Raw genomic sequence first — 22,494 nt, 5'->3', positions numbered from 1 at the left:
AGCAACTGACAATACAGCACACTCACAACCGTTGTGCATTAAAGGAATAATCTTATTACCGTTTGCACAGCAGCAGTGTCAATAAAGAATATTTTTGGTGTAAATAGAAATAACCCAGTAAAGGCCGAAGCCATGGTAAGATCTCGGTTTCATTTAAGCAGCGCCCAGGTTTAGTGAAGTTTTGTTCCAGTGTAAAATTATCTCCCCATTTTTTGGCTTAAAGGAATAAAAATCCATATTCATTTTTTATTTTTTAACTAGTATAAAATAAGTCCTCCGCAGTGGAGCAAAAGCTTGTCAAGCCAACCCACGGGTGCTTTCACGATGTTGCTGATCATCAGTAGAAAATTAGTTTTCCTGAGGAAATCTTAATATTGTAATGTTTGTCACCAAGGAAACCACAAAACAAACATTATGGCGCCATCTAGTGGCGTTTTGAGAGTTTCACAAAGAGAAAATTAAAATCGACAATTTCAAAGTACACACTGTTTACAACTAGCCCCAGATGTCTTCACCTTCCCAAAGTAAACTGCAAACCCACGGTCAGAAGCCGATCACACTGGCTCTGACAGGAGTGCTGTGAAAGTTTACGCTCCACTATTTGAAAAACACTAGAGATATCTCGAGGATAAATAACAGTTGTTAGCTCACTCCTGATTTGTTCGTGAAATAAATGAATCACAACGTGCACAACCCTTTTTTGTTTCCTTTATTGTACTGTAAAACCTGCAGAAAGAGCCTTGGGACTTGTATACCTGATCACCTTGTACAATGAGCAGCTGATTGCAACAGGCACAGCATGACAAATGAAAGACTAGCAGTTACTACAATGCACTTATCCTATTTAACAAACAGTGCCCAGCCTGCAATTGCAGTGTGTGTGGCGTGTACAAATGTGCTCCCTGTGATTGACTGACTGAGGTACTATTCTACACCCGGTTCTCGTGGAGCAGTGCTTTCACTGGTCCAGTTCTCAGGCCTCGTTGACAGACATGTTCTGCACTTGGTTCTGCAGCGTGGGCTCCTCGACTCCAGCTCCTCCTTTCTTCTTGCCCCCATCCTGCTGCTTCTTCTGCTTCTTCGACATCTCCTGGTCGATCGGGGCGAGCTTCACAAACCGGATGATCTCGTTCATTCCTGCGTGCAAACACAGACAGACAGAGATGATGACATGGTTAAAAAGAGGGACCCTGGCTTTCACAAGCTGCCTTCCTGTGTTACAGTAAAATCCACGTTAGCTCTTGATAAAGACTTCTCGTTGAAACGTTTGTCAAAAAGAGTATTTCTCTAGTATCGTTGGTCTGCAGTGTTCAGACCCCTGTAATCACACTGTAAGCAGTGCTATACGCTGGACTGCAGTGTTCAGACCCCTGTAATCACACTGTAAGCAGTGCTATACGCTGGACTGCAGTGTTCAGACCCCTGTAATCACACTGTAAGCAGTGCTATACGCTGGACTGCAGTGTTCAGACCCCTGTAATCACACTGTAAGCAGTGCTATACGCTGGACTGCAGTGATCAGACCCCTGTAATCACACTGTAAGCAGTGCTATACGCTGGACTGCAGTGATCAGACTCCTGTAATCACTCTGTAAGCAGAGCTATACGCTGGACTGCAGTGATCAGACTCCTGTAATCACACTGTAAGCAGTGCTATATGCTGGACTGCAGTGATCAGACCCCTGTAATCACACTGTAAGCAGTGCTATACGCTGGACTGCAGTGTTCAGACCCCTGTAATCACACTGTAAGCAGTGCTATACGCTGGACTGCAGTGATCAGACCCCTGTAATCACACTGTAAGCAGTGCTATACGCTGGACTGCAGTGATCAGACCCCTGTAATCACACTGTAAGCAGTGCTATACGCTGGACTGCAGTGATCAGACTCCTGTAATCACTCTGTAAGCAGAGCTATACGCTGGACTGCAGTGTTCAGACCCCTGTAATCACACTGTAAGCAGAGCTATACGCTGGACTGCAGTGTTCAGACCCCTGTAATCACACTGTAAGCAGAGCTATACGCTGGACTGCAGTGTTCAGACCCCTGTAAGCACACTGTAAGCAGAGCTATACGCTGGACTGCAGTGGTCAGTGCAGTTTGAAGTGAGATCCACATTTACCAGGTGGCATGAAGTCTCGGAGTTTCTCTGGTACAATGACACCCTCCTCAGTCTGATAGTTCTCCAGGATGGCACAGATAACACGGGTGGTGGCACACATGGTGGCATTCAACATGTGCACAAACTCAGCCTGCAGGAAAGAAAATGCACAGCTTATACATGCTTCAATTCACACTTAAGTGCTGCAGCCTCTTTCATTCGAAAAGAAAACACATCACCACATCCATAATCCTGGACTGCTTCATTTTGCAATGCAATCTGGCGTTCTGGGACAGTGAAGACACTTTTCTTCAGTGTGGATTGTGAGGATGCACAACCACAATAGAGAACTTCAGCAAGTTACCAAGATCTGTTTGCAATGCAATGCTGACAATCTTGTGTTGCAGAACTTTGGGTGGATGAAAGTAAAGTATTCCATGGAAAGCTGAGAATCTGGGTTAAATTCCCCAAATCCCTATGGAATGATCCACATGCAAAACGTGTGCTCCAGGGACTGCAGCAGCTAGAGAAAGCCAGAGGGGGAAACGGCTGCCCAGTTGTGGTAATAGCTTGGCAATTTTTTCTCAGGTCTAGTTACGGACTTAATTTTGTACGGGGCTTTACTTCCAGAGGCATAATCGAACCTTCACCGCCACGCGAGAGGTGGGCGTAAATTGGACAGGTAGTGAAGTAACAGGAGGGAATCGCAAGCGTGGCGCCGGACCATCAGACACGTGTTAAACTGTTTGGATGTGGTCGGCGCCTTGTTGGTTTGGGCCTTGGTGGAGGTCTAGGTGAGAATGACGACACCGCCCACTAATCTCGCTGTGGACTGTTGGTCGTTTGGCTATTAATTACGAACTCCCAACATTTAGTATATTTTTTTTACATTGTTATATTTTTTGGGAACGCATGTTCCGCTGTTTGTGGGCTGCAAAAACATGTAGTCTGGGACGCTGAAAAAGATTCCAGTCAAAATGCCTGTAATTAAAACCAGATGCACACAGAAATGGAAGGTCTCGGATGAGCTGGGAAGTGGCGTGCTCTCTCCACCCCCTTTACCTTGTCCATCATCTTCTTGGTCTGCCCGTAGCGGATTCGCAGCCTGCGGGCCTGGTAGTCTGTGCAGTTTGAACACGACACCAGCTCGCGGAACGCACCAGAACCCGGGAACCAGGCCTCCAGATCCAGCTTCTTACTGGCTGCGTGATTCAGGGCACCTGAAAAACCAGCAAACCGGATAATAATGCCTTGAGGTTTGAATCATATAAAACAAAATTTAAACATATAAAAAACCCTTGCGGTACAAGCCCAGCCCGACGCATACCCACCCGAGACGATGTTGACGATGCGGTAAGGAATGCCTAGCGTCTGGTAGAACTCCTCAGCCGTGCCAATCATCTCGTCAAACAGCTCCCAGGACTTGTTGTCGTGAGGGGAGGCGTATACGAACTGCTCAATCTGAAGAGGAGGGAAGGGGGAAGCATCGGAACCCATTCTACACAGCCAGGCCCGGGGGCGGAACAAGCATCGGAACCCATTCTACACAGCCAGGCCCAGGGGGCGGAACAAGCATCGGAACCCATTCTATACAGCCAGGCCCGGGGGCGGAACAAGCATCGGAACCCATTCTACACAGCCAGGCCCCGGGGGCGGAACAAGCATCGGAACCCATTCTACACAGCCAGGCCCCGGGGGCGGAACAAGCATCGGAACCCATTCTACACAGCCAGGCCCCGGGGGCGGAACAAGCATCGGAACCCATTCTACACAGCCAGGCCCCGGGGGCGGAACAAGCATCGGAACCCATTCTACACAGCCAGGCCCGGGGGCGGAACAAGCATCGGAACCCATTCTACACAGCCAGGCCCCGGGGGCGGAACAAGCATCGGAACCCATTCTACACAGCCAGGCCCGGGGGCGGAACAAGCATCGGAACCCATTCTACACAGCCAGGCCCCGGGGGCGGAACAAGCATCGGAACCCATTCTACACAGCCAGGCCCCGGGGGCGGAACAAGCATCGGAACCCATTCTACACAGCCGCAACTAGTTATTAACTAATAGCAGCCTGCACCTACCGAATACCCCCTACATCAATAGCAGAGGCACCAGTTAGCCTATCCTCTTTACTCTAGAATCAAAGTGTGTTCTCCCTCCTGCCCTAAACCTGTCCTTACTCTACAAGCACCTAGTCAATCACCCCCAGAACCACAGCATGCCTCACTAGCAGCAAACAGGGAACAGATGAGGGAAGACCCTCCAGTGCTTACCAAAGACAAAAAACGTGTTAAATATTATACAGCCAGGCCCCGGGGGCGGAACAAGCATTTTCTACACAGCCGCATATATATATATATATATATACCCCCTATATATATATATATATATATATATATATATATATATATATAAAATATTTAGACTTGAAAATATTTAGACTTGAAGAATCTGTATGAACGCAGGTACTAGATACTACCACACTTCACTGTACGCTTACTCTGAGCGACAAGAAAATTCATTTCACAGGAATCTCTCACTGTGGTAAGCCACATGGTTAGTTTGTATTTTTCATTCAACTATCATTACAATTCAGTACAATTTCAGTATGAAATGCCAGAGGATCATGGCTTGGAACTCACACTAGCCCTGCTGCACCAAGTGCTGGGTTTCAGAACTATCTTCAATTATGCACACTGCTGAAATGATTAGGAGCCAGCATGAACAACTAGTATCAGTAAACCTCAAGGCTTGGCTGTGGCTTATTCCTGCTGTGATGAGAGTGCATAATCACTTCAGAGAAGACTTAGCAAGGGCTGGCTGCTCAAACTCCTTGCACCTGCTCGCCCCAATAATATCCTTCAGGGAGATCAGCTCTGGAGCCCAGGAGTGGTCGCTCGAGCCCTGTACTCAATCTCACCTTCTCAAACTGGTGCACCCTGAAGATGCCCCTGGTGTCCCGGCCGTGGGAGCCCACCTCCTGCCGGAAGCAGGTGGAGATACCGGCGTATTTGATGGGAAGGTCCTCGGGGTTCAGCCACTCGTCCCGGAGGAAGGCTGCGATCGGCTGCTCCGAGGTGGCGATCAGGTACTTCTCATCGACCGTGCTGTCGTCAGACTTCTCACTGCCCTTCCCGATCACCTGCAAGGACAGACAAGGCGTTTCCCCGTAGTAGAACCACAGCAAAGTGGAATAAAAAGCACGGGAAAGCACTGTAAAGAACAGCGAGGTACGGTAAAGCATATTAATAAAGATGAATAAGGGGCGTTTCCACTGATGCTGTAGTGTGTCGGGTATATTCAGACTGATTGTTGTGTTTCAGTTATATTATTCTACACTGAAAAGGGTCATGTTTTGCACTTTGTGAAGCTACTCTTGCATTCTCTCTCACTACAGCTAATACCCCTTTCACACAGACGAGTCATGACAGCTCAGACCCGGCACGGACGTGGCATTTAGGTCTGTGTGAATTGCCTACAGCACCACAGAGCCGTCACATTTTATGCCACCTTGCGAGGAGGTTCAGAGATGGCACTGAAGCGTCTCAACTCCTGTGTGAAAGGCTATGCCGGCACTGAAGCGCTACAGCGGGTGTGGATTTGAAGACACATCCCACGTGACTCTATATCGGACGTGTTGGGTATTTTTGTCAATTTTCCACACATATATATTATTAATAAAGAGGACAAAGCGAGCACAGGGAAGTTTATAGTGCACTACAGTTCTCCAGCGCCATTCATTAAAAGATAAGAAATTGACATACATAACATTCCTGTGGTTTGTTTGTTTTGTTTGTTTGTTTGTTTTAAAGTAGCTTACCCACGTTGTTCTGCTTATTTATTTATTTGTTTTGTTTCCGTTGCCATGAAAGCGATCCATTGACTGGCAGGTTTGAAAGTTCTACTCCCATGATCCCTTTCGCTGTGTGACAGGATTATGATGGTATTATACTGGCATAGATGGAGCAGTTTCGTGCTGTGTGAATGGGTGTTTTAAAGAGACAGTTCAGTAGTGGCATTTGTGTGTGAAAGGGGTATAAACGAGAGCCAAACGGATTTATTTTGAGAGACACAGATTGGTGTATTGAGTAAGTGTCAGGTGTTACCTTGTAGAGTTCCTCATCAAACTGGCTGAGCTGTGCCACCTCCTGCATCACCTCTTTCCTCATGAAGAAGGGCGTGTACAGTGGGGTGTAGCCTTTCACTGCCAGCAGCCGTAGGGCGTAATTGATCAACGCCTGCTCCAAGAAAACCAGTGGGCCCTGTAGAAACAGAACAAAACACATGGATTGGCTTTCCGCAAAGAAATACTGTGCAGAATACACCTGTATAGGGAGGGTGGAAATGACACTTCCACTCCATCACAGGTACAGCATAATACTCAGCATCAGAACTGTGTCTAGAAGCAAACAGCACTACAACAGACAGCCCCTTACACTGTGAAGCACATACCATAGTACAGCCACAACATTCTCAGAATAGACTCAAATCTGTTGCACTGGCATAAACTTACAATTTACTGCAGGCCAAAACAGACGTACAGATTGTACTGTGCTTCTGTTGGATAAGTTACTATTGACTCCTACCTTGAATCGACTATCAAATCTGAAAAGTGGCAATACAGTGCAGTATAAACGTTCCCCACGGTAAAAGCATTGCAGCAAAGCGTAATAATGCACAGTGAAAGCATGGCAAAGCACTCTAAAGAATAGTGAGGCATGGTAAAGCATATTAATAAACATGGCAAAGCATGGTAAACTATGGGAAATGGGAAGAACATGGTGGAAAACTGCAAAGACAGGGTGGTAAACTTTTCTGAGGGCACGCACACGCTTGTAACAGCATTAACAACTAGCCAGGACAAACCTGTGAAACTCATCACAGTAACACTATGGGAAGCAAAACTTCACTGAATGCTTCATCGTGGTGATCTGGCAGAAGTGATTCTACACTAAGGCACTAAAGGTTTTCTGAGGCTCACCTTTAGGAAGTAGCCCCTGCTGCCTGCCACCACAGCTCCCTTCTCCCCTTCGTACCCGTCCACCATCACCACCAGGTCCACGTGAGAGTACCTCTTCTGAAGAGAGCAGTCCCCCCAGGTCTTCTCCACCTTGTTGTCCGCGTCCTGTTAAAACAGACAACACTGGCTTTCGTTTACTGAGCTTCTGCTAAAACTCGTTTTTTTTTTTTTTTTAATATAAAACTTAAGGAAGACCGCTTGTTTGCTTTCGCCGCACCTCGTCGTTGCTGATGGGCACGGACGGATGAAGCAGGTTTCCGATCTCTCGCAGGTATTCGAAGCGTGCTGCTTCCAGTCTGAGCCTCTCTGCATCCCCTTTCACTATGGCCTCGTCCACCAGCACACGGATTCTCTTAATCTGCATCACCGTTAAACCCTGCAACAGTGAGAGAAACAGCCAATCAAACGTGTTCAGCTCTTTCAAAGGAAGGACCTCAATTAAACAGATAGAGACCGGGATTCCAAAAACAGGGCTGCTTTCCGAAAATGTGGATATGGTGCCTTCACTGTTATTAAGACTTACAGACAGGAGCTCTGCTGTCAGCTCATCCAGGTTCTGAGCGAAGTCTGGAACCGTGTCATCATCACCTACAGGCTCTTTTTTCTTCAAGAGAAACAAAGACACAGTGATCAGTACAGTATCCAGGAAAGCGGTCCGGAAGCCAGTAAACCTGCATTTACGCCCATCTGCTCTGATCAAAGACACTAAACCAATAAGCAGCCACATGGAACTAACTGTCTGTGAAGGCTAACTTTATATTTGCATATATACACATATTTTCCAAGGGTTGCTTTAGTGTCAGTAAAATGCTCACAGGTCATTCCGGATCACGTGGACTATGGGGGATTGCTTGTCACCTTTCCTTTCAGATTTTTTGTTTGCTGGAGACCCCTTCAAAGTAGTTATAAAAATTGTTCTGGTCATTGTTTTATCTCCCTCGTTACCGCATGTGGGGGGGACAAATTTACACAGCTGTTCTGCTGCATGTGTACACCTGCCTGAGTTTACACAGCTCCTCTTCTGCATGCACACACACACCTGCCTGTGTTTACACAGCTCCTCTACTGCACACACCACACCTGCCTGAGTTTACCCTGCTCCTCTACTGCACACACACACCTGCCTGTGTTTACACAGCTCCTCTTCTGCATGCACACACACACACCTGCCTGAGTTTACACAGCTCCTCTTCTGCACTCACACACACACCTGCCTGTGTTTACACAGCTCCTCTACTGCACACACACACCTGCCTGAGTTTACCCAGCTCCTCTTCTGCACACACACACACACCTGCCTGTGTTTACACAGCTCCTCTTCTGCACACACACACACACCTGCCTGAGTTTACACAGCTCCTCTTCTGCACGCACACACACACCTGCCTGAGTTTACACAGCTCCTCTTCTGCACTCACACACACACCTGCCTGAGTTTACACAGCTCCTCTTCTGCACACACACACACACCTGCCTGAGTTTACACAGCTCCTCTTCTGCATGCACACACACACCTGCCTGAGTTTACACAGCTCCTCTTCTGCACACACACACACACCTGCCTGAGTTTACACAGCTCCTCTTCTGCACTCACACACACACCTGCCTGAGTTTACACAGCTCCTCTTCTGCACACACACACACACCTGCCTGAGTTTACACAGCTCCTCTTCTGCACACACACACACCTGCCTGAGTTTACACAGCTCCTCTTCTGCACTCACACACACACCTGCCTGAGTTTACACAGCTCCTCTTCTGCACTCACACACACACCTGCCTGAGTTTACACAGCTCCTCTTCTGCACACACACACACTGCCTGAGTTTACACAGCTCCTCTTCTGCACACACACAGACTGCCTGAGTTTACACAGCTCCTCTTCTGCACTCACACACACACCTGCCTGAGTTTACACAGCTCCTCTTCTGCACTCACACACACACCTGCCTGAGTTTACACAGCTCCTCTTCTGCATGCACACACACACCTGCCTTGGAATCCTTTTCTCCAGCACATGAGGTTTATGAATCATGAGCATCAACCACAACCTGAGTAAACACCTGCCTAGGATTAGGTCCGCTTGAGCCGGAATGACCCGAAAGAGATCGGTTACAGTAGCTGCTCCTTGGATCCCCACTCTGTGGCCAAATCACCCCATTCAAGCAGCACCCTCTTTCAGGCACTACTGAGCAGCACATTTCCACCTGCCCGTCCGCCCGCCCGCCTCACCTTCATTTTCTCTCCTATCGTCTTGCTGCAGAGGTTTTTCATTTTGTTGAGGTTGTCTGCGTGGAACCTGCCTGCAAAGCAGAAAAAACATCCATTCAGACCCCAAGGGTGGACATAAGACTCCTGTTCCACAGCAGGTTCACCCATCCCAGGTTCTACTACAAGCCTGATTACACCCAGTATACAGATAACAAGCTCAGGTGTGTCCGATTAAACTCAGCAAAACCAGAAATGGATCACATTGCAATGGCAGTCTTATTGCCTTCCCTGGATTGATACCACACACACACAGTAACAAGACAACGTAGAGGAGTGTGTGTGAAGAAGCGGGTTAGCGTCAGCGTTTATAATCGTGTTAAAGGAAGTTTAACACTGAAGAGCAGACACACCAAGGGAATCACATGCCAGACCAGGAGTTCAGAACCTCTGCACTCCGAGCTACAGGCGTGCTGCAGCACTGCACACCAGCCTGGAACCGTCATCCCTGGTGAAGCACAGCTGACTGGGGAGCTGTACTGCCATCGCAATTCATTTCATTGCTGGGTAGAATAATGAATCCCTGATGCGTCTGTCTTCCAAACAAAAAGGCTCAAATGACAGCAGCCCACTGACTGTCTTTATCCACACACATAGGGTGTGTATATAAAATAATGCACCAGTGTGATCAATAAGATATAGGGGTCTTTATTTGTAAGTGTTACAATGACAGCATTATTATTATTATTATTATTATTATTATTATTATTATTATTATTATTATTATTATTCCTTGTAAAACTAGATTCTAATTGCAGTGACCAATGATAATGCAGGCCGCTACACCCAGGTTCTGCCCCGTGAGTTTCCTGCTGTCTACACCCTGCATTGCTGCGGTAACACGGATTCCCTGTTTTTCTTCTCGCCGGCACTTTGCAGCCGGATTGCATCAGACTCGACGCGAATCAGTGAGACTCCAGCCGTGGTAAAACTACTTCCTGTTAAATAATGCGCTTGCCACACAGTGTCCCACCGGTAATTCTGCATCATATATAACAATTATGTATGAGTCACATTATCAGTATCAGCTGGTATTTTAGTTTAGCAATTGAAGTGATCACAACAATTAACACGGCGTGTTCTCGTGTCCAAATGACAAGGCATTGTGTTTAAGGCTGTATCACAGCAGCCTTCCTAATCTGTATAGAGGCGTCAAAAAGCAGAACAAAATCTGAAATGTTACCATTCTGAATGTGTTTATATCAAAATGTACTTTTTTTTCTTAGTGTATTTTAAATAATATCATATATAGGAGACACAAAAAAATAGATTCTATGCTCAGAATTTAGCAGGAAGGACGATGCGTCATTACCCCGGCGCATGGAGTCAGATGGACAGCATGTAGCGAGCAGGTCTTTCACAATGCAGTACAATGCAGAACAATGCAGTACAATGCAGAACAATGCAGTACAATGCAGAACAATGCAGTACAATGCAGAACAATGCAGTACAATGCAGAACAATGCAGTACAATGCCGCTGCAGGCTCTTGTCATGCAGCCGCTGCAGAAAGCGAGGCTCTAGCTGGGGGCGAGTTGCAGTAGCATGCACGCACTACAGGGATACACTTGAACAGCGATACTCACATTTCCTCCACTCGCCGTCCGCTTCCACAAGTCTGTCCACCAGAGTCACATCTTTAAATCTCTTCGCCTGCGTTTCTCTCACTTTCTCCGGGTCTCCGCCTTTATCTGCGCGAAACAGGTCCAAATCCAAAACCATCTTCCTTCTCTTGCTTTACCAAACAGCGGAGATGTTCATTTAAAACAGCAATATATTAAAAACCACACACACCCAAGCCAGGAGAGACACTAGCGACTAAAGCAAAGCGGCAGAGAGAAATGGAGCATGCGCGATAGAGCTCCACTATACTGCAGCGCTAAGAGCATAGCGCCGCCTGTTGGCGAGGGGAAATAACTGATTTGACCCTGCAGTTTTGTTTTTATATATATATATATATATATATATATATATACACACACACACACACACACACACACACACACACACACACACACACACATAAACACCAACATGACCGCCCACAAATATTTATAAAAATTATCAGACTATCTAACTTATTGTTATAAGCAGTTTTCATATTTGAAAAGTTACAAGTGTAATATATCGTTTGCGTTGCAGCTATGTTCATTTAAAGCGGTTCTATTTGATTTCGTTTGTCTAACTTTTCCAGAGGTGTGAAGTCATACTTTTATCAGCGTCGTGCATTTGGTTACTATAGCAACGGGGGCAAAGCTACCGAGAGATTGGTGTACAGCTAAGAGAGATAGCGAGTCAATACAGCTAAGAGAGAATTTAATACAAGCTAAGAGATTACAATACAGCATAAGAGATTCTACGTAATACAGCTAAGAGATTACAATACAGCTAAGAGATTGCAATACAGCTTTTCTCCCGTGTAAAAGATACATTTTTTTGTTTGGGGATTTGGAAATTGCACGTTTTTTTTTGTCAAATGAAACGGTTTTTGCAGTTATTGTGCACAGTGTGTTTGTTTCTGTAGGTTGTATGCACATGTGCTTTGTATTTGTAGTGTATACGAGCAACTACCGTTATAAACAGCAAAAGATGTTCGCCTTGCTTCACTCGGCACCATACATTCTCAGTCTAGGTCACTTTGCGCTGCTCAGATATGTGATGTATTCAGTTTGAATTGATTTAAATCAGGTTTGTAATGTAAACTATTTCCTGTGACGTAGTAGAAATGTTACTTCATAACATTCGCTGCGAATGTTCTCACAACATTACGAAAACTTTCCAAAAAATGCACTTTGTACATGACTTCATGTTTTCCTAACCTTAGAATAACATTCTCATAACGTTCTGGGAACATCATTTTGTTAACTGGGAACCAGCCCTTAATGATATATAGACCTACAGCTAGCTATGGACAGAATGCACCCAAAGCATAAACTATGCAAAATAAAGAATATTCTGTACAATAAATGTCAAAATATGGTTTACTTTAGCGGTGTGTTTCGTATCAGGTATCCCCCTTGACCCTCACACCCCCTTCATGAATGTGCGGTTCCGTCCCTGCATATTCCACGTGTAAAGTGTGTATACTGAGAATATTATTTCAGACTTTATTTTATTTTATTTATTTATTTCTGTATTTATTTTTTACCAATTATATCCTGTTTTATAAACTCCGAACAAATCTCGCTAAAATGTGTTAACATAAAAACAGAAAATGCGGAACGCTAGGAATAAGCAACCAGCTTCCAGTGGTACGTAGCCTGGTTAAACTGAAATTCAACGCGCCTAACCCAATGCAGTCTAGTTTTAATTACAAGAAAACGAAACTTGTTTGAGGTCCTTTTTTGTTGTTGTTGGTGTTGTGATTTTTGTATAGCTCTTTCAACACGCTTTAGTACTCCTTTTAGCAGCTTGGTCTGTACTGTAACAGAATAGCCCCACGCAGAAGTGTTGTTATGACACCCTTTGCACGATTCTCTGATTAAAACTATAGCATGCTCTTCATCGTGCTTAGACGAGATCCTAGACAGAAGAGAGGGGAAGTTCATGTCTCTGCAGTCAGACCTTACTGCGCACAGGCAATGGAGCACTGCACGTTTCATCTCAAGTTCTGGAGTCTGAAGCGTTTCATATTTACTGCTGCTACACTTTCAAGCAGATGAGGGTTGCAATCTGAGATACATTGCTTTCACCTGTGCCTAAATTTGACATAGTAACATCAAGACTGAGGAAAGAGACACACATGTATTGGCCTTAAATTTAAAAAAAAGGGGGGGAAATGGCAAAACGGATAAGAGAGTGTGTATCTATATTTATATATACCAATTCTGTGGGTGTCCCGTTTCCTATCCTTCAGCAGCGTTCGTCCTGGAAGGTTCAGGACCGGTAGAAATACCACTGCAGGGCGTTATACCATACACGTATGACAAGTCTTACAGAGATTATAACAAGTGCTGGTGCCACGGATACTACCAGCGAACATGCACTGTTATTGCGGACAGCAGCGGGAAGGATCGTGGAAGTGAAGGATGATAGAGAAGGAAACAATGACGTTACTATAAAACAAGTCATACCAGATGGACATTACTGGTGTGGGATAGAAATGAATGGACTCGATTCGATGACGTACACATACGTCTCGATTATTATTAAGCTTTGCATTTCGGTGTGCTCTGCATTCAGTAAGTAGGAATTATTTAAAATAAAACAAGGTTCCCTGTTTCAATAAGGGATATATATATATATATATATATATACTATATATATATATATATATATATATATATATATATATATATATATATATATATATTATTATATTATAGTGTTCAAAGCAGAGCTTATCTTTTTTGGATGATAATTAGGGAGTGGATAACCTGCAGAAGCAGCATCAGCATTTCTATACTTTCCACTTGTTCGGTGCTCATTGTAATTGTTTTTTTTTTATTTGTTTTTCAGCAAGCCTTTATTTATGCCCGAAAGCATTTTGAAGATCTTTAGAGTCCTGTAAAGATGGACGTTTCCTCACCACTATGAAGATTTTATGAGCAGGACAGGTGTTTTGTGGTTGTTGTTTTCTTGCTGAAGATTATTCATCTGTTTGTTTTAGGCTGGAATACATCATCCCCTTCACTCTGCTGGGTTTTCTCCTGTTACTGCTGGCAGTGTTTGCTGTCTGGTTTAAGAAAAAATCAAACAGCAAAAAAAAACAGAGGTAGGTGTATGCCCCTTATATGTCTGTATGTACTGGCGCCATGGAAATGTGAATTGTATTGTATGTGAAAAACTGCTCATCCAATTGGGATGAAGCATTGCTTAGCTTTTGGGAACAGTGGGTGCTGAATTGTGCAGCAAGATATCTGTGCATTCATGGAAACGGAAGCTACTGCCAGCTGAGCAGAAACAGTGAGACTAGCTGTCGTGCCCATTGTGACACATAAGGTGTCTTCAGAGGTAAGAGCACTATTAGAGAGGGTGTTGTCAGAGGTAAGAGCACTATTAGAGAAGGTGTCTTCAGAGGTACGAGCACTATTCCTTACATAAATGAAAGTAGCCTTCCACGCAGTAATGAAAAAGGCACCCAAATCAGATCAGCTTTGTTCATCGTACTCTGGAGCCAGCCTGGAGCTGGAGCAGGGGCTGCTGGAGCCAGTCTGGATCTGGAGCAGGGGGTCTGTGTCAGCTCTGGAGCCAGCCTGGATCTGGAGCAGGGGGTCTGCATCAGCTCTGGAGCCAGCCTGGAGCTGGAGCAGGGGCTGCTGGAGGCAGTCTGGATCTGGAGCAGGGGGTCTGCATCAGCTCTGGAGCCAGCCTGGAGCTGGAGCAGGGGCTGCTGGAGCCAGTCTGGATCTGGAGCAGGGGGTCTGCATCAGCTCTGGAGCCAGCCTGGAGCTGGAGCAGGGGCTGCTGGAGCCAGCCTGGATCTGGAGCAGGGGGTCTGCATCAGCTCTGGAGCCAGCCTGGAGCTGGAGCAGGGGCTGCTGGAGCCAGCCTGGATCTGGAGCAGGGGGTCTGCATCAGCTCTGGAGCTAGCCTGAATCTGGAGCAGAGGGTCTGCATCAGCTCTGGAGCCAGCCTGGAGCTGGAGCTGAGCTAACAAAGCTGCTCCGGAGCCAGAGCTATTAAAACCGGAGCACAGCCAACCCTAGCGTTGACCACACATAGCAAGGACAGACTTGTCTAACTAGTTCAGTGTAATTGATGTTTTGCTTTCTGTAAAAATAAAATGTTTTAGTAGAGAAAACATGTAAAAGGGGGTTGTCTGGTTTGATGAAAAGGAGCTTGGCCTTCAAGACTGCACAGCGTCCCTGGAGGAAGGACTAGATAGCAGGTGCAAACCTGAATCCTTGGATAGCGAGTGCTAACCTGAAATAAAGGATGGAATAAGTTAGAAGCGGAGAGGCTCCCTCCACCCTCGCCCCTCTGTGCTGGAACAACCTGCCCATGGATATCAGGACTGCTCAGCCCTTGATCACCTTCCAGCGCCTCCTGAAGACACTCCTGTTCAGACAGCATCTGTAAACTTATCAACTCTCCACTATACTGGATCATAAGGTACCCAACTGTACCAGTACTTGCATCAGCTTGTACTTGCACTAAACTGCTCCATACCTCGCCGTATTCTACTACTGCTCTTAATTATAACTATTTCCTGAATCTTGTATTTGACTCTTATAGGTATCTGTACTCATGTTTTTTTGTAATTGCTTTCATTTGAAATCATTCTCAAACATTCATCGTACTTACTGGACTTATGATATTAATAGAAGTGTAACTGCTCTCAGTAGAACCCACTCTTACATGCAATTATCTACTGGATTCTCTATTGTGCTCCTTATCTTTTGCTACTGATTTTATTGTACTTCACAACTGCTCTTACCTGTAATGTGATACTTTGTACTGTGATATTTTGCATTGTGATACTTTACACTGAGGTATTTTATAACAATTGTAAGACATCCTGGATGAGGGTGTCTGCTAAGAAAACAATAATAATAATAATAGCATGCCGTTTCAGAACACTTCTAGTAAATATTTTACTTCCTGTTTTTTCTTTTTTCTTTTGTCTTTTATAAAGGTTTATCTAAGATGTTTTGTCCGAAGTCCTGTTCATTTGTAGATGTTGCTCATATTGGGGTACGTTGGCCAATGAAAAGAGTTTATAGTATCTCTTATTTTTAACTGCGGTGACAGTGGCGTTACGCCGCCCACGGGAAGCGGAACATCTAATGGTTTAAATTTACCAATTTTTGCACAAACCAGTAGAAGCAGCACGGAGCAGGGGCACAGCACGGAGCAGGGGCGCAGCACGGAGCAGGGGCGCAGCGCGCCTCCACTTCACAACATGGCTGGTTTATACATCGTACTTTACTTTCTGCGCAGGTAAGAGAGTTACAGCTGTGTGTTTGTGTGAGTGTGTACTGGTACTGCACTGCAAATCTCCAAGATAATGTTATTTCAAATACTTGGGGGAGGGGGCAAGCTTACCAAGCTATCTGATTGCACATATCCCTGTCAGCTAGTTCCTGTTTCCTTTGTGTGTGTGTGTGTTTTATTTATCATTTTTTGTGTTTGTTTTAGAATGTTTAAACGCAGAACCAAATTAGCGTGAAACACAAAACATAAATAAATAAATAAATACATATTTTATTTAAGACTTTGTTTATGTTTGTATTAAGTTTGAATCTAAATTAATCTGGCATGTGTAGCGTTTTTAGCCTTTTTATTTATTTTTTACTAAAAAGAAATGTAATTAAATCTCGGTTCCCGGTTACACGCTTTCAGTGGCAGTTCGGTTTTACCGGACTTCATTACTTTTAGTTGCCTTGTTAAATGCGAGTGTGTATAATTTCACTATGCAAACATTGCCACAAAAATTAATACAACAGTTGTCCATATTCATAAAATGTTAATAAAAACTCTAATTTGGGTTGGTTGGGAATTTATTGATGCACAGTATTTTATTTTAGGTTTTGTAAAATTATTAGTGATAAAATCTATTTCTAAAGCAAATAATTACCACCACCGAGCTAAGTTAACAAAAATTTTGTATTTTTCTGAAACGAAAGCACTGATGTTGTTAAAGGCTCTTAAGCAGGTTGACAAGACGGAGAGAACTGATCTGTGTGAGTTGTCAGCACATCATAAAAACTGTGTCGTTCAGAGAGCTGCAGCTCAAGCCTTTCGGCTGACCACTGTCTGAAATAACCCGGGATGTATCACACTTTGTCTAAATATACCAGAACGGATATTAGGGTTTGAGGTGTTCCGAATATTTCGAAGCACTCTGCCTGCCTTTAAAGGTGTTATTAGTGTCATTAACCCATCTCGGTTTCTTAATTTAATCATGGAAAAATGACAATGACAAAACAAGCTCAAATATATCGCTTTTTAATAAACAGTCTGACGGTTTATTGGCTGGAAAGAGGTTTAATTGTATCTGTCAAAGTGAGCGCCAGTATCACACAAGTGCTGTGCGAAACACGCTTTCACTTCTCAGAATACAGTCTTGTAGTTTCTTTGCTGCAGACAACAATAATACAACAACAAATGAAACCCGTCTGTTTCGACAGAGGACTCTTAGAAATTCAGGATCGCTGCAAACCCGTGAATCAAAAGTACAATACTGTAACCAGTGCTGCTGGACAGCTACCCACTGCAGACCCGTTAACATTGCAGCTTGGTTTGATTTCAATAACCACGTTCATTTTTAAATGATATTATTTACAGTTACGGAGGATATAACCGTTACTTAATGCATGTTTTGTTTTATTTAGGCAATTTCACGTTATTAATAAAGATCATTTATAGCATTACTATTTTTTTTTTTAAACGCCAATGAAAAACATCAGTTTGTAAGTGAAGGAAACTGTAAAGGAAGCTGATAATTGCAAATGCAGTAAAGGTAAATAGTAAACTGACTCCATTGTGATTTAGCAGTTGGTTCAAACAATTTAACAATAATGCTGGACTGTAAATAAATATAAAACTATAAAGAAAGACCAACAAATAGGATCCATAATCCAGAAATAGCGAAACAGAGTTTTTATGCTGGGTTATTTTTTGGATGATGACGATGGTAATAATAATAATAATAATAATAATAATAATAATAATAATAATAATAATAATAATAATAATAATAATAATAATAATACAATTTAAATTAGACGGATGCAGTAATCGCATCAAATTAAATCAATTATTATTATTTTTTTAATCGCTTGACAGCCCTACGGTGTGTAGTGCTCCAGAGGCAGCAGTCAAAAGTGGATTGCATTGCTCTGGAAATAGAGTTTGGTTAGGTAAACACCACTTTTAAATAACATCAGCGTGTTTCTGTAAGCAAAGCCTGGCGCTGTTCAATGCATCCCTTCCTCTTTCTAAAGATCTGTAGATCCAGCTTCTGTCGAACTGGAACAGAATGCGGCCAGAACCCGCGAGTCTCACAACTGCAGCGGTGCCGTCAGCTGTGGAACATGATGATGTCATATTCGAGATGTGTTTGTTATTCAAGAGTTTTTCAATAAAAATAATAATAAAATGATCTGGTTTCGTGTGGGCGTTTGTGTCCTAACACAGTACAACGGCTCACGAGTAAAGAACAGGCAGTTTCTGCATTGTAATCTTCAGCTCTCCAAAACGGGCATTTACTGTAGTTGTGTTTGCAATTACAGGCCACTAGAGGGCAGCAGCGTGCAGTTACCTCCTTTTCTAATTCTAAAGATGCTGCATGTGCGATGGTATAATAATTTCTCAATAATTGCGCAATGATAACTTTTCAACATGTTATATTGCACATGCAACTGTATGCGGTCTTGAATAATATAGAGCAACGTTTCCCAAAATGGGGGTCGCGGCAAGATTTCTGACGGGTCGCCAAACAATCTAAAATATACGACATTCAGTGCACACTGTTAAGATTTAGTTTCACTAAACAACTTCTAATGCTTATATTCAAAATAAATATAATTTGCATACAAGACATTAGCTGTAATTATGTAAACAATGTATTGTTTTATCACTGGTCTTCTGCTTTAAAGAAAGTATAAGGTGACATTTTACGCGCGGTTACTTTTGTTAAAATGGATGCAAAACGGGGAAACAAAAACTGTCTAATCCTACTTGCAGCTCAAATAAACAAACAAATCACTCGTAATTAACAACTTATATTAGTTTCAGTTTTCCGCGTCCTCGTGTGTCATTTGTTGTGAAGTACTGGCTTACGAAAGACAAGGCGTCGGGATCTTGAGACACTGCAACCAGATTGCGTTGGGAAACGAAACGAGTTTTTCTAGAAGAAAGCTGATCAATTAGCTAAATAGCAAGACGGTATTAAAATCAGTCACTGTCTCAGAGGTGGCGATGAATGTATCCTACCTGGTACTAAACATCTCGCTGTTGTGGGTGTGTTTGCTTGATGTTGAGTTGGAATTGAATTTAATTGAAATGGAAGGCAGCGCTGTGAACAAACTATTGTTGGCCGTTTATTTCAACTAAATAAGACAAGGTTACATCTCTTTCAATGGAGTAAAACTGTTAATTTGTTGCCCCGACATGACAAGCTGCCTCGTTCGTTTTGAATGAATGATTTTGTGAAATTGTATTCGTGTCTTTATAGCGAATGTTCCACGGCTTTGTCACACAGTGACGTGTAGAATTAAATACTGCGTGGTTTGAATTCATTATATAATTTTTTAGAATTCATTATAAAAACTTGGATCCTCAATTCTGTACACTGTGTGTTGTTTACAATGCTAATGCTTTTTAATTGATGGGGGGTATATTTTACACAGCGACTGCTGTCTGTTATTTGAATGCATTAAAACGCTCTCAGCTGAGGCATATATGCAATCAGCTGAGCAAAGTGCATTTGCTTTTAGTACGTTAGCCATTGAGTGTGGGGTGGTAATAACTCTTGTGATTTGTGCCTGTCAACAAAGACAAGCCGCCGCTGAATAATGCAATAAATAATAAGAAACACAGTATACGTCAAAGGGTTGAATAGACAGTCAGGCAACACACACAAAGCAAACAGTCTGCTGCAGTCTGACTCGGTAATTTAAAAAAAAAAAACTGTATGTTCTCTCCCACAGCTTCAAAACACACTCGGCACCCTGCCCCTACCTCTGCCAGGCTGACATTTCGATCTGTCCTGCGCGCTCCCCAATCACAGGCACGCTTTCCCGTCCCACCACGCAAAATCAGTAATGCACCCCCATAATCAATAATGCACCACCATAATCAATCGGCAGTCTCGTTGTCTGCGCTAAGGGGACCCTTCACTCAGAAACCCGGGCCGGCTGTCTTGTGAGAGAATGTCCGGGCTGCTAATTTAAAGAACGCCCCTGCCTGAGTTCCAGCCCGGGGTGAATTGCAGAACAGTTACTGGCGATGATTAACGTTAACAGCAGGTGATGAGGAAATCGCCCTAGAAAGTTACTCATGCGGATTTGCTCAGTTTTAGCTCATCCAATTCTAAGAATCCCGGAGCGAGCAGCAGGTTTTAAAGCGCAGTCCTCTTAATTTGTAATTCGTCCGATCGAACTGTAACTCATAGCTCCCCGCAGTGGCTTTACTGTGGTTGCAAAACAAATGGGGGCGACAGTTTCTGAAGCCGATTATTGTGTCTGAAATAATAAAATATGTTACAAACAAATCTAACAAAACATTGCATCCCCGTGTATGTCTAATTAAAAGATCCAAAGACATTGCTGGCACAGCGCTGTCCTGAGTGATGACTGTGGAAAATAGCTGCATTATTCAGTCGCTTCTGAGTCATGGAATGACAAAGCCATGCATTTACTCGAAGCGCACTGCAGCTCCGCTCGGATCAGAGCCGGGATCTAGGATCAGAAGCCTATATTACAGCCGGCCCCTGAAGCAGCGTTGAGCGCTACAGCGAGGGTGGCATAATGCAGATTTAAGGAGAGAGATGAGAATTGCTCTTGAAATGTATTTCTAGAAACGCTGAGGTTTCCCCACAATTGAAATACTTCAAATAAATACAGTTTAGCTATTTAAATGATGCTAGTACTGTATTGGTATAATAAAGGGTGTTTTTAAAAAAAAGTGTTTTCAGCTTCCATCCACTTTAAATATGCAGGTGTAGCTTGAACCTCGAACCGCAGTGTATCGACGATAATGTAACGAACACCAAGCTCCAGACTTTAAACGTGTTCCTGTACGAACTCAGCATTACTACGATGAGTAGGATCGTGTTCCTATAGTGGTAATTCTGTATTTATTAGTTTAATCTGTTTAGTCAAACATGAGCAAGAGTGAGTTTCTGGAACATTGATAAACAGATGCAGTCTTTTCTGTATTTAAACAATCATTTAGAACCAGTAATATGCATATATGGTGATTCATTTGGTTTATTAATGTTGTAAACCGTTCTTGGTAATGTAGTCCGTTTTTATTGATGTCTGTATGTATTTGCACAAGGCACAAAGGTTATTTTGCTGTCTGAGAAAGCTGGAAGCCCTGGTTTTAAACACGTGTACCTGTATTACACGCCAGCGCTTCTCGCAAGAATAAAAGGCATCTGAAGTGTGACTGATTGCCCTCTGATTAACAGACACCGGTTACATCAGGATTACAGAAGAAGGGATGAGTTGCTCTGACGTCACAATGTTATTTACGCCTCACGTTTATGAAAGTATAATTCTCTTATTTTTATTTATTTCCAAGATGATGATGACGAATGTTAGGTCATGCCACATTAAAGGATGTGATTCAAATAATGTTAACTTTGAAAACAGATCTAACTAGATTGATAGGGCCGTATGGCTGTCACGTAAACCCATTATACTAGCAGATCACTTTAATCATTATACTAGCAGAGCACTAATCATTATACTAGCAGAGCACTAATCATACTAGCAGGGCACTAATCATTATACTAGCAGAGCACTAATCATTATACTAGCAGATTACTAATCATTATACTAGCAGAGCACTAATCATTATACTAGCAGAGCACTAATCATTATACTAGCAGAGCACTAATCATACTAGCAGGGCACTAATCATTATACTAGCAGAGCACTAATCATTATACTAGCAGAGCACTAATCATTATACTAGCAGATCACTTTAATCATTATACTAGCAGAGCACTTTAATCATTATACTAACAGATCACTTTAATAATTATACTAGCAGAGCACTAATCATTATACTAGCAGATCACATTAATCTCTGGTATGTCAAGATTCAGACAAGATGGAAAGGGAGATCATGCATTGATCAATCACAAAAAAGTAGAGGCAATTTAAGTGATATTAACTGCAATCACAGGCAATTTCCAATGATAATTAATATGAATGGACTTCGTACTCTGATACTGAGCTTATATAATTCAATAGACATGCCCTAGTAGTGACACACTGAGAAAACCAAATACAAAGAACTGTACAGCAACCGATAAGCAGCCTGTAAAAAGATCAAATACCTTTTTATAATCATAAACTCATAAACAGACCACAACGCGATTCACTGAGGCAGTTTTGCCTGGGGGTGTTGCTGTGTGTCACTGTAATAGAAAGAGCAAGGTGTCTGAGTCTGGTGTATAAACACGCACAGTCACTCTGACACACTGCACAG

General features: G+C 43.3%; 2 protein-coding genes across 2 annotated transcripts in view; one reads left to right on the top strand and one right to left on the bottom strand.

Annotated features, from left to right (window-relative positions):
* Positions 1-694: 694 nt before the first annotated feature.
* LOC121304754 (serine--tRNA ligase, cytoplasmic) lies at positions 695-11,234 on the bottom strand. The gene is made up of 11 exons (XM_041236134.1): positions 10,974-11,234; positions 9,353-9,423; positions 7,644-7,724; positions 7,338-7,496; positions 7,082-7,225; positions 6,207-6,362; positions 5,021-5,242; positions 3,433-3,562; positions 3,164-3,321; positions 2,123-2,252; positions 695-1,137 (listed from the first exon to the last, which is right to left on the bottom strand). Exons 1-11 carry the CDS (start codon positions 11,107-11,109, stop codon positions 974-976), a joined length of 1,551 nt encoding a protein of 516 aa, XP_041092068.1. The 5' UTR covers positions 11,110-11,234; the 3' UTR covers positions 695-973.
* Positions 11,235-16,138: 4,904 nt separating this feature from the next.
* LOC121304751 (ankyrin repeat and BTB/POZ domain-containing protein BTBD11-B-like) overlaps positions 16,139-22,494 on the top strand; it is a 29,798-nt gene continuing 23,442 nt past the window's right edge. Inside the window, exon 1 of the mRNA XM_041236130.1 lies at positions 16,139-16,269. The gene's annotated coding sequence lies outside the window, so the exon portion shown is untranslated. The remainder of the gene's footprint in view (positions 16,270-22,494) is intronic.

This window comes from Polyodon spathula, chromosome 39, assembly GCF_017654505.1.
Source record: "Polyodon spathula isolate WHYD16114869_AA chromosome 39, ASM1765450v1, whole genome shotgun sequence".
NCBI classification, from domain to species: Eukaryota; Metazoa; Chordata; class Actinopteri; order Acipenseriformes; family Polyodontidae; genus Polyodon; species Polyodon spathula.
The sequence above is the reverse complement of the archived record's forward strand: the minus strand, read 5'-3'. Positions and strand labels throughout refer to the sequence as shown.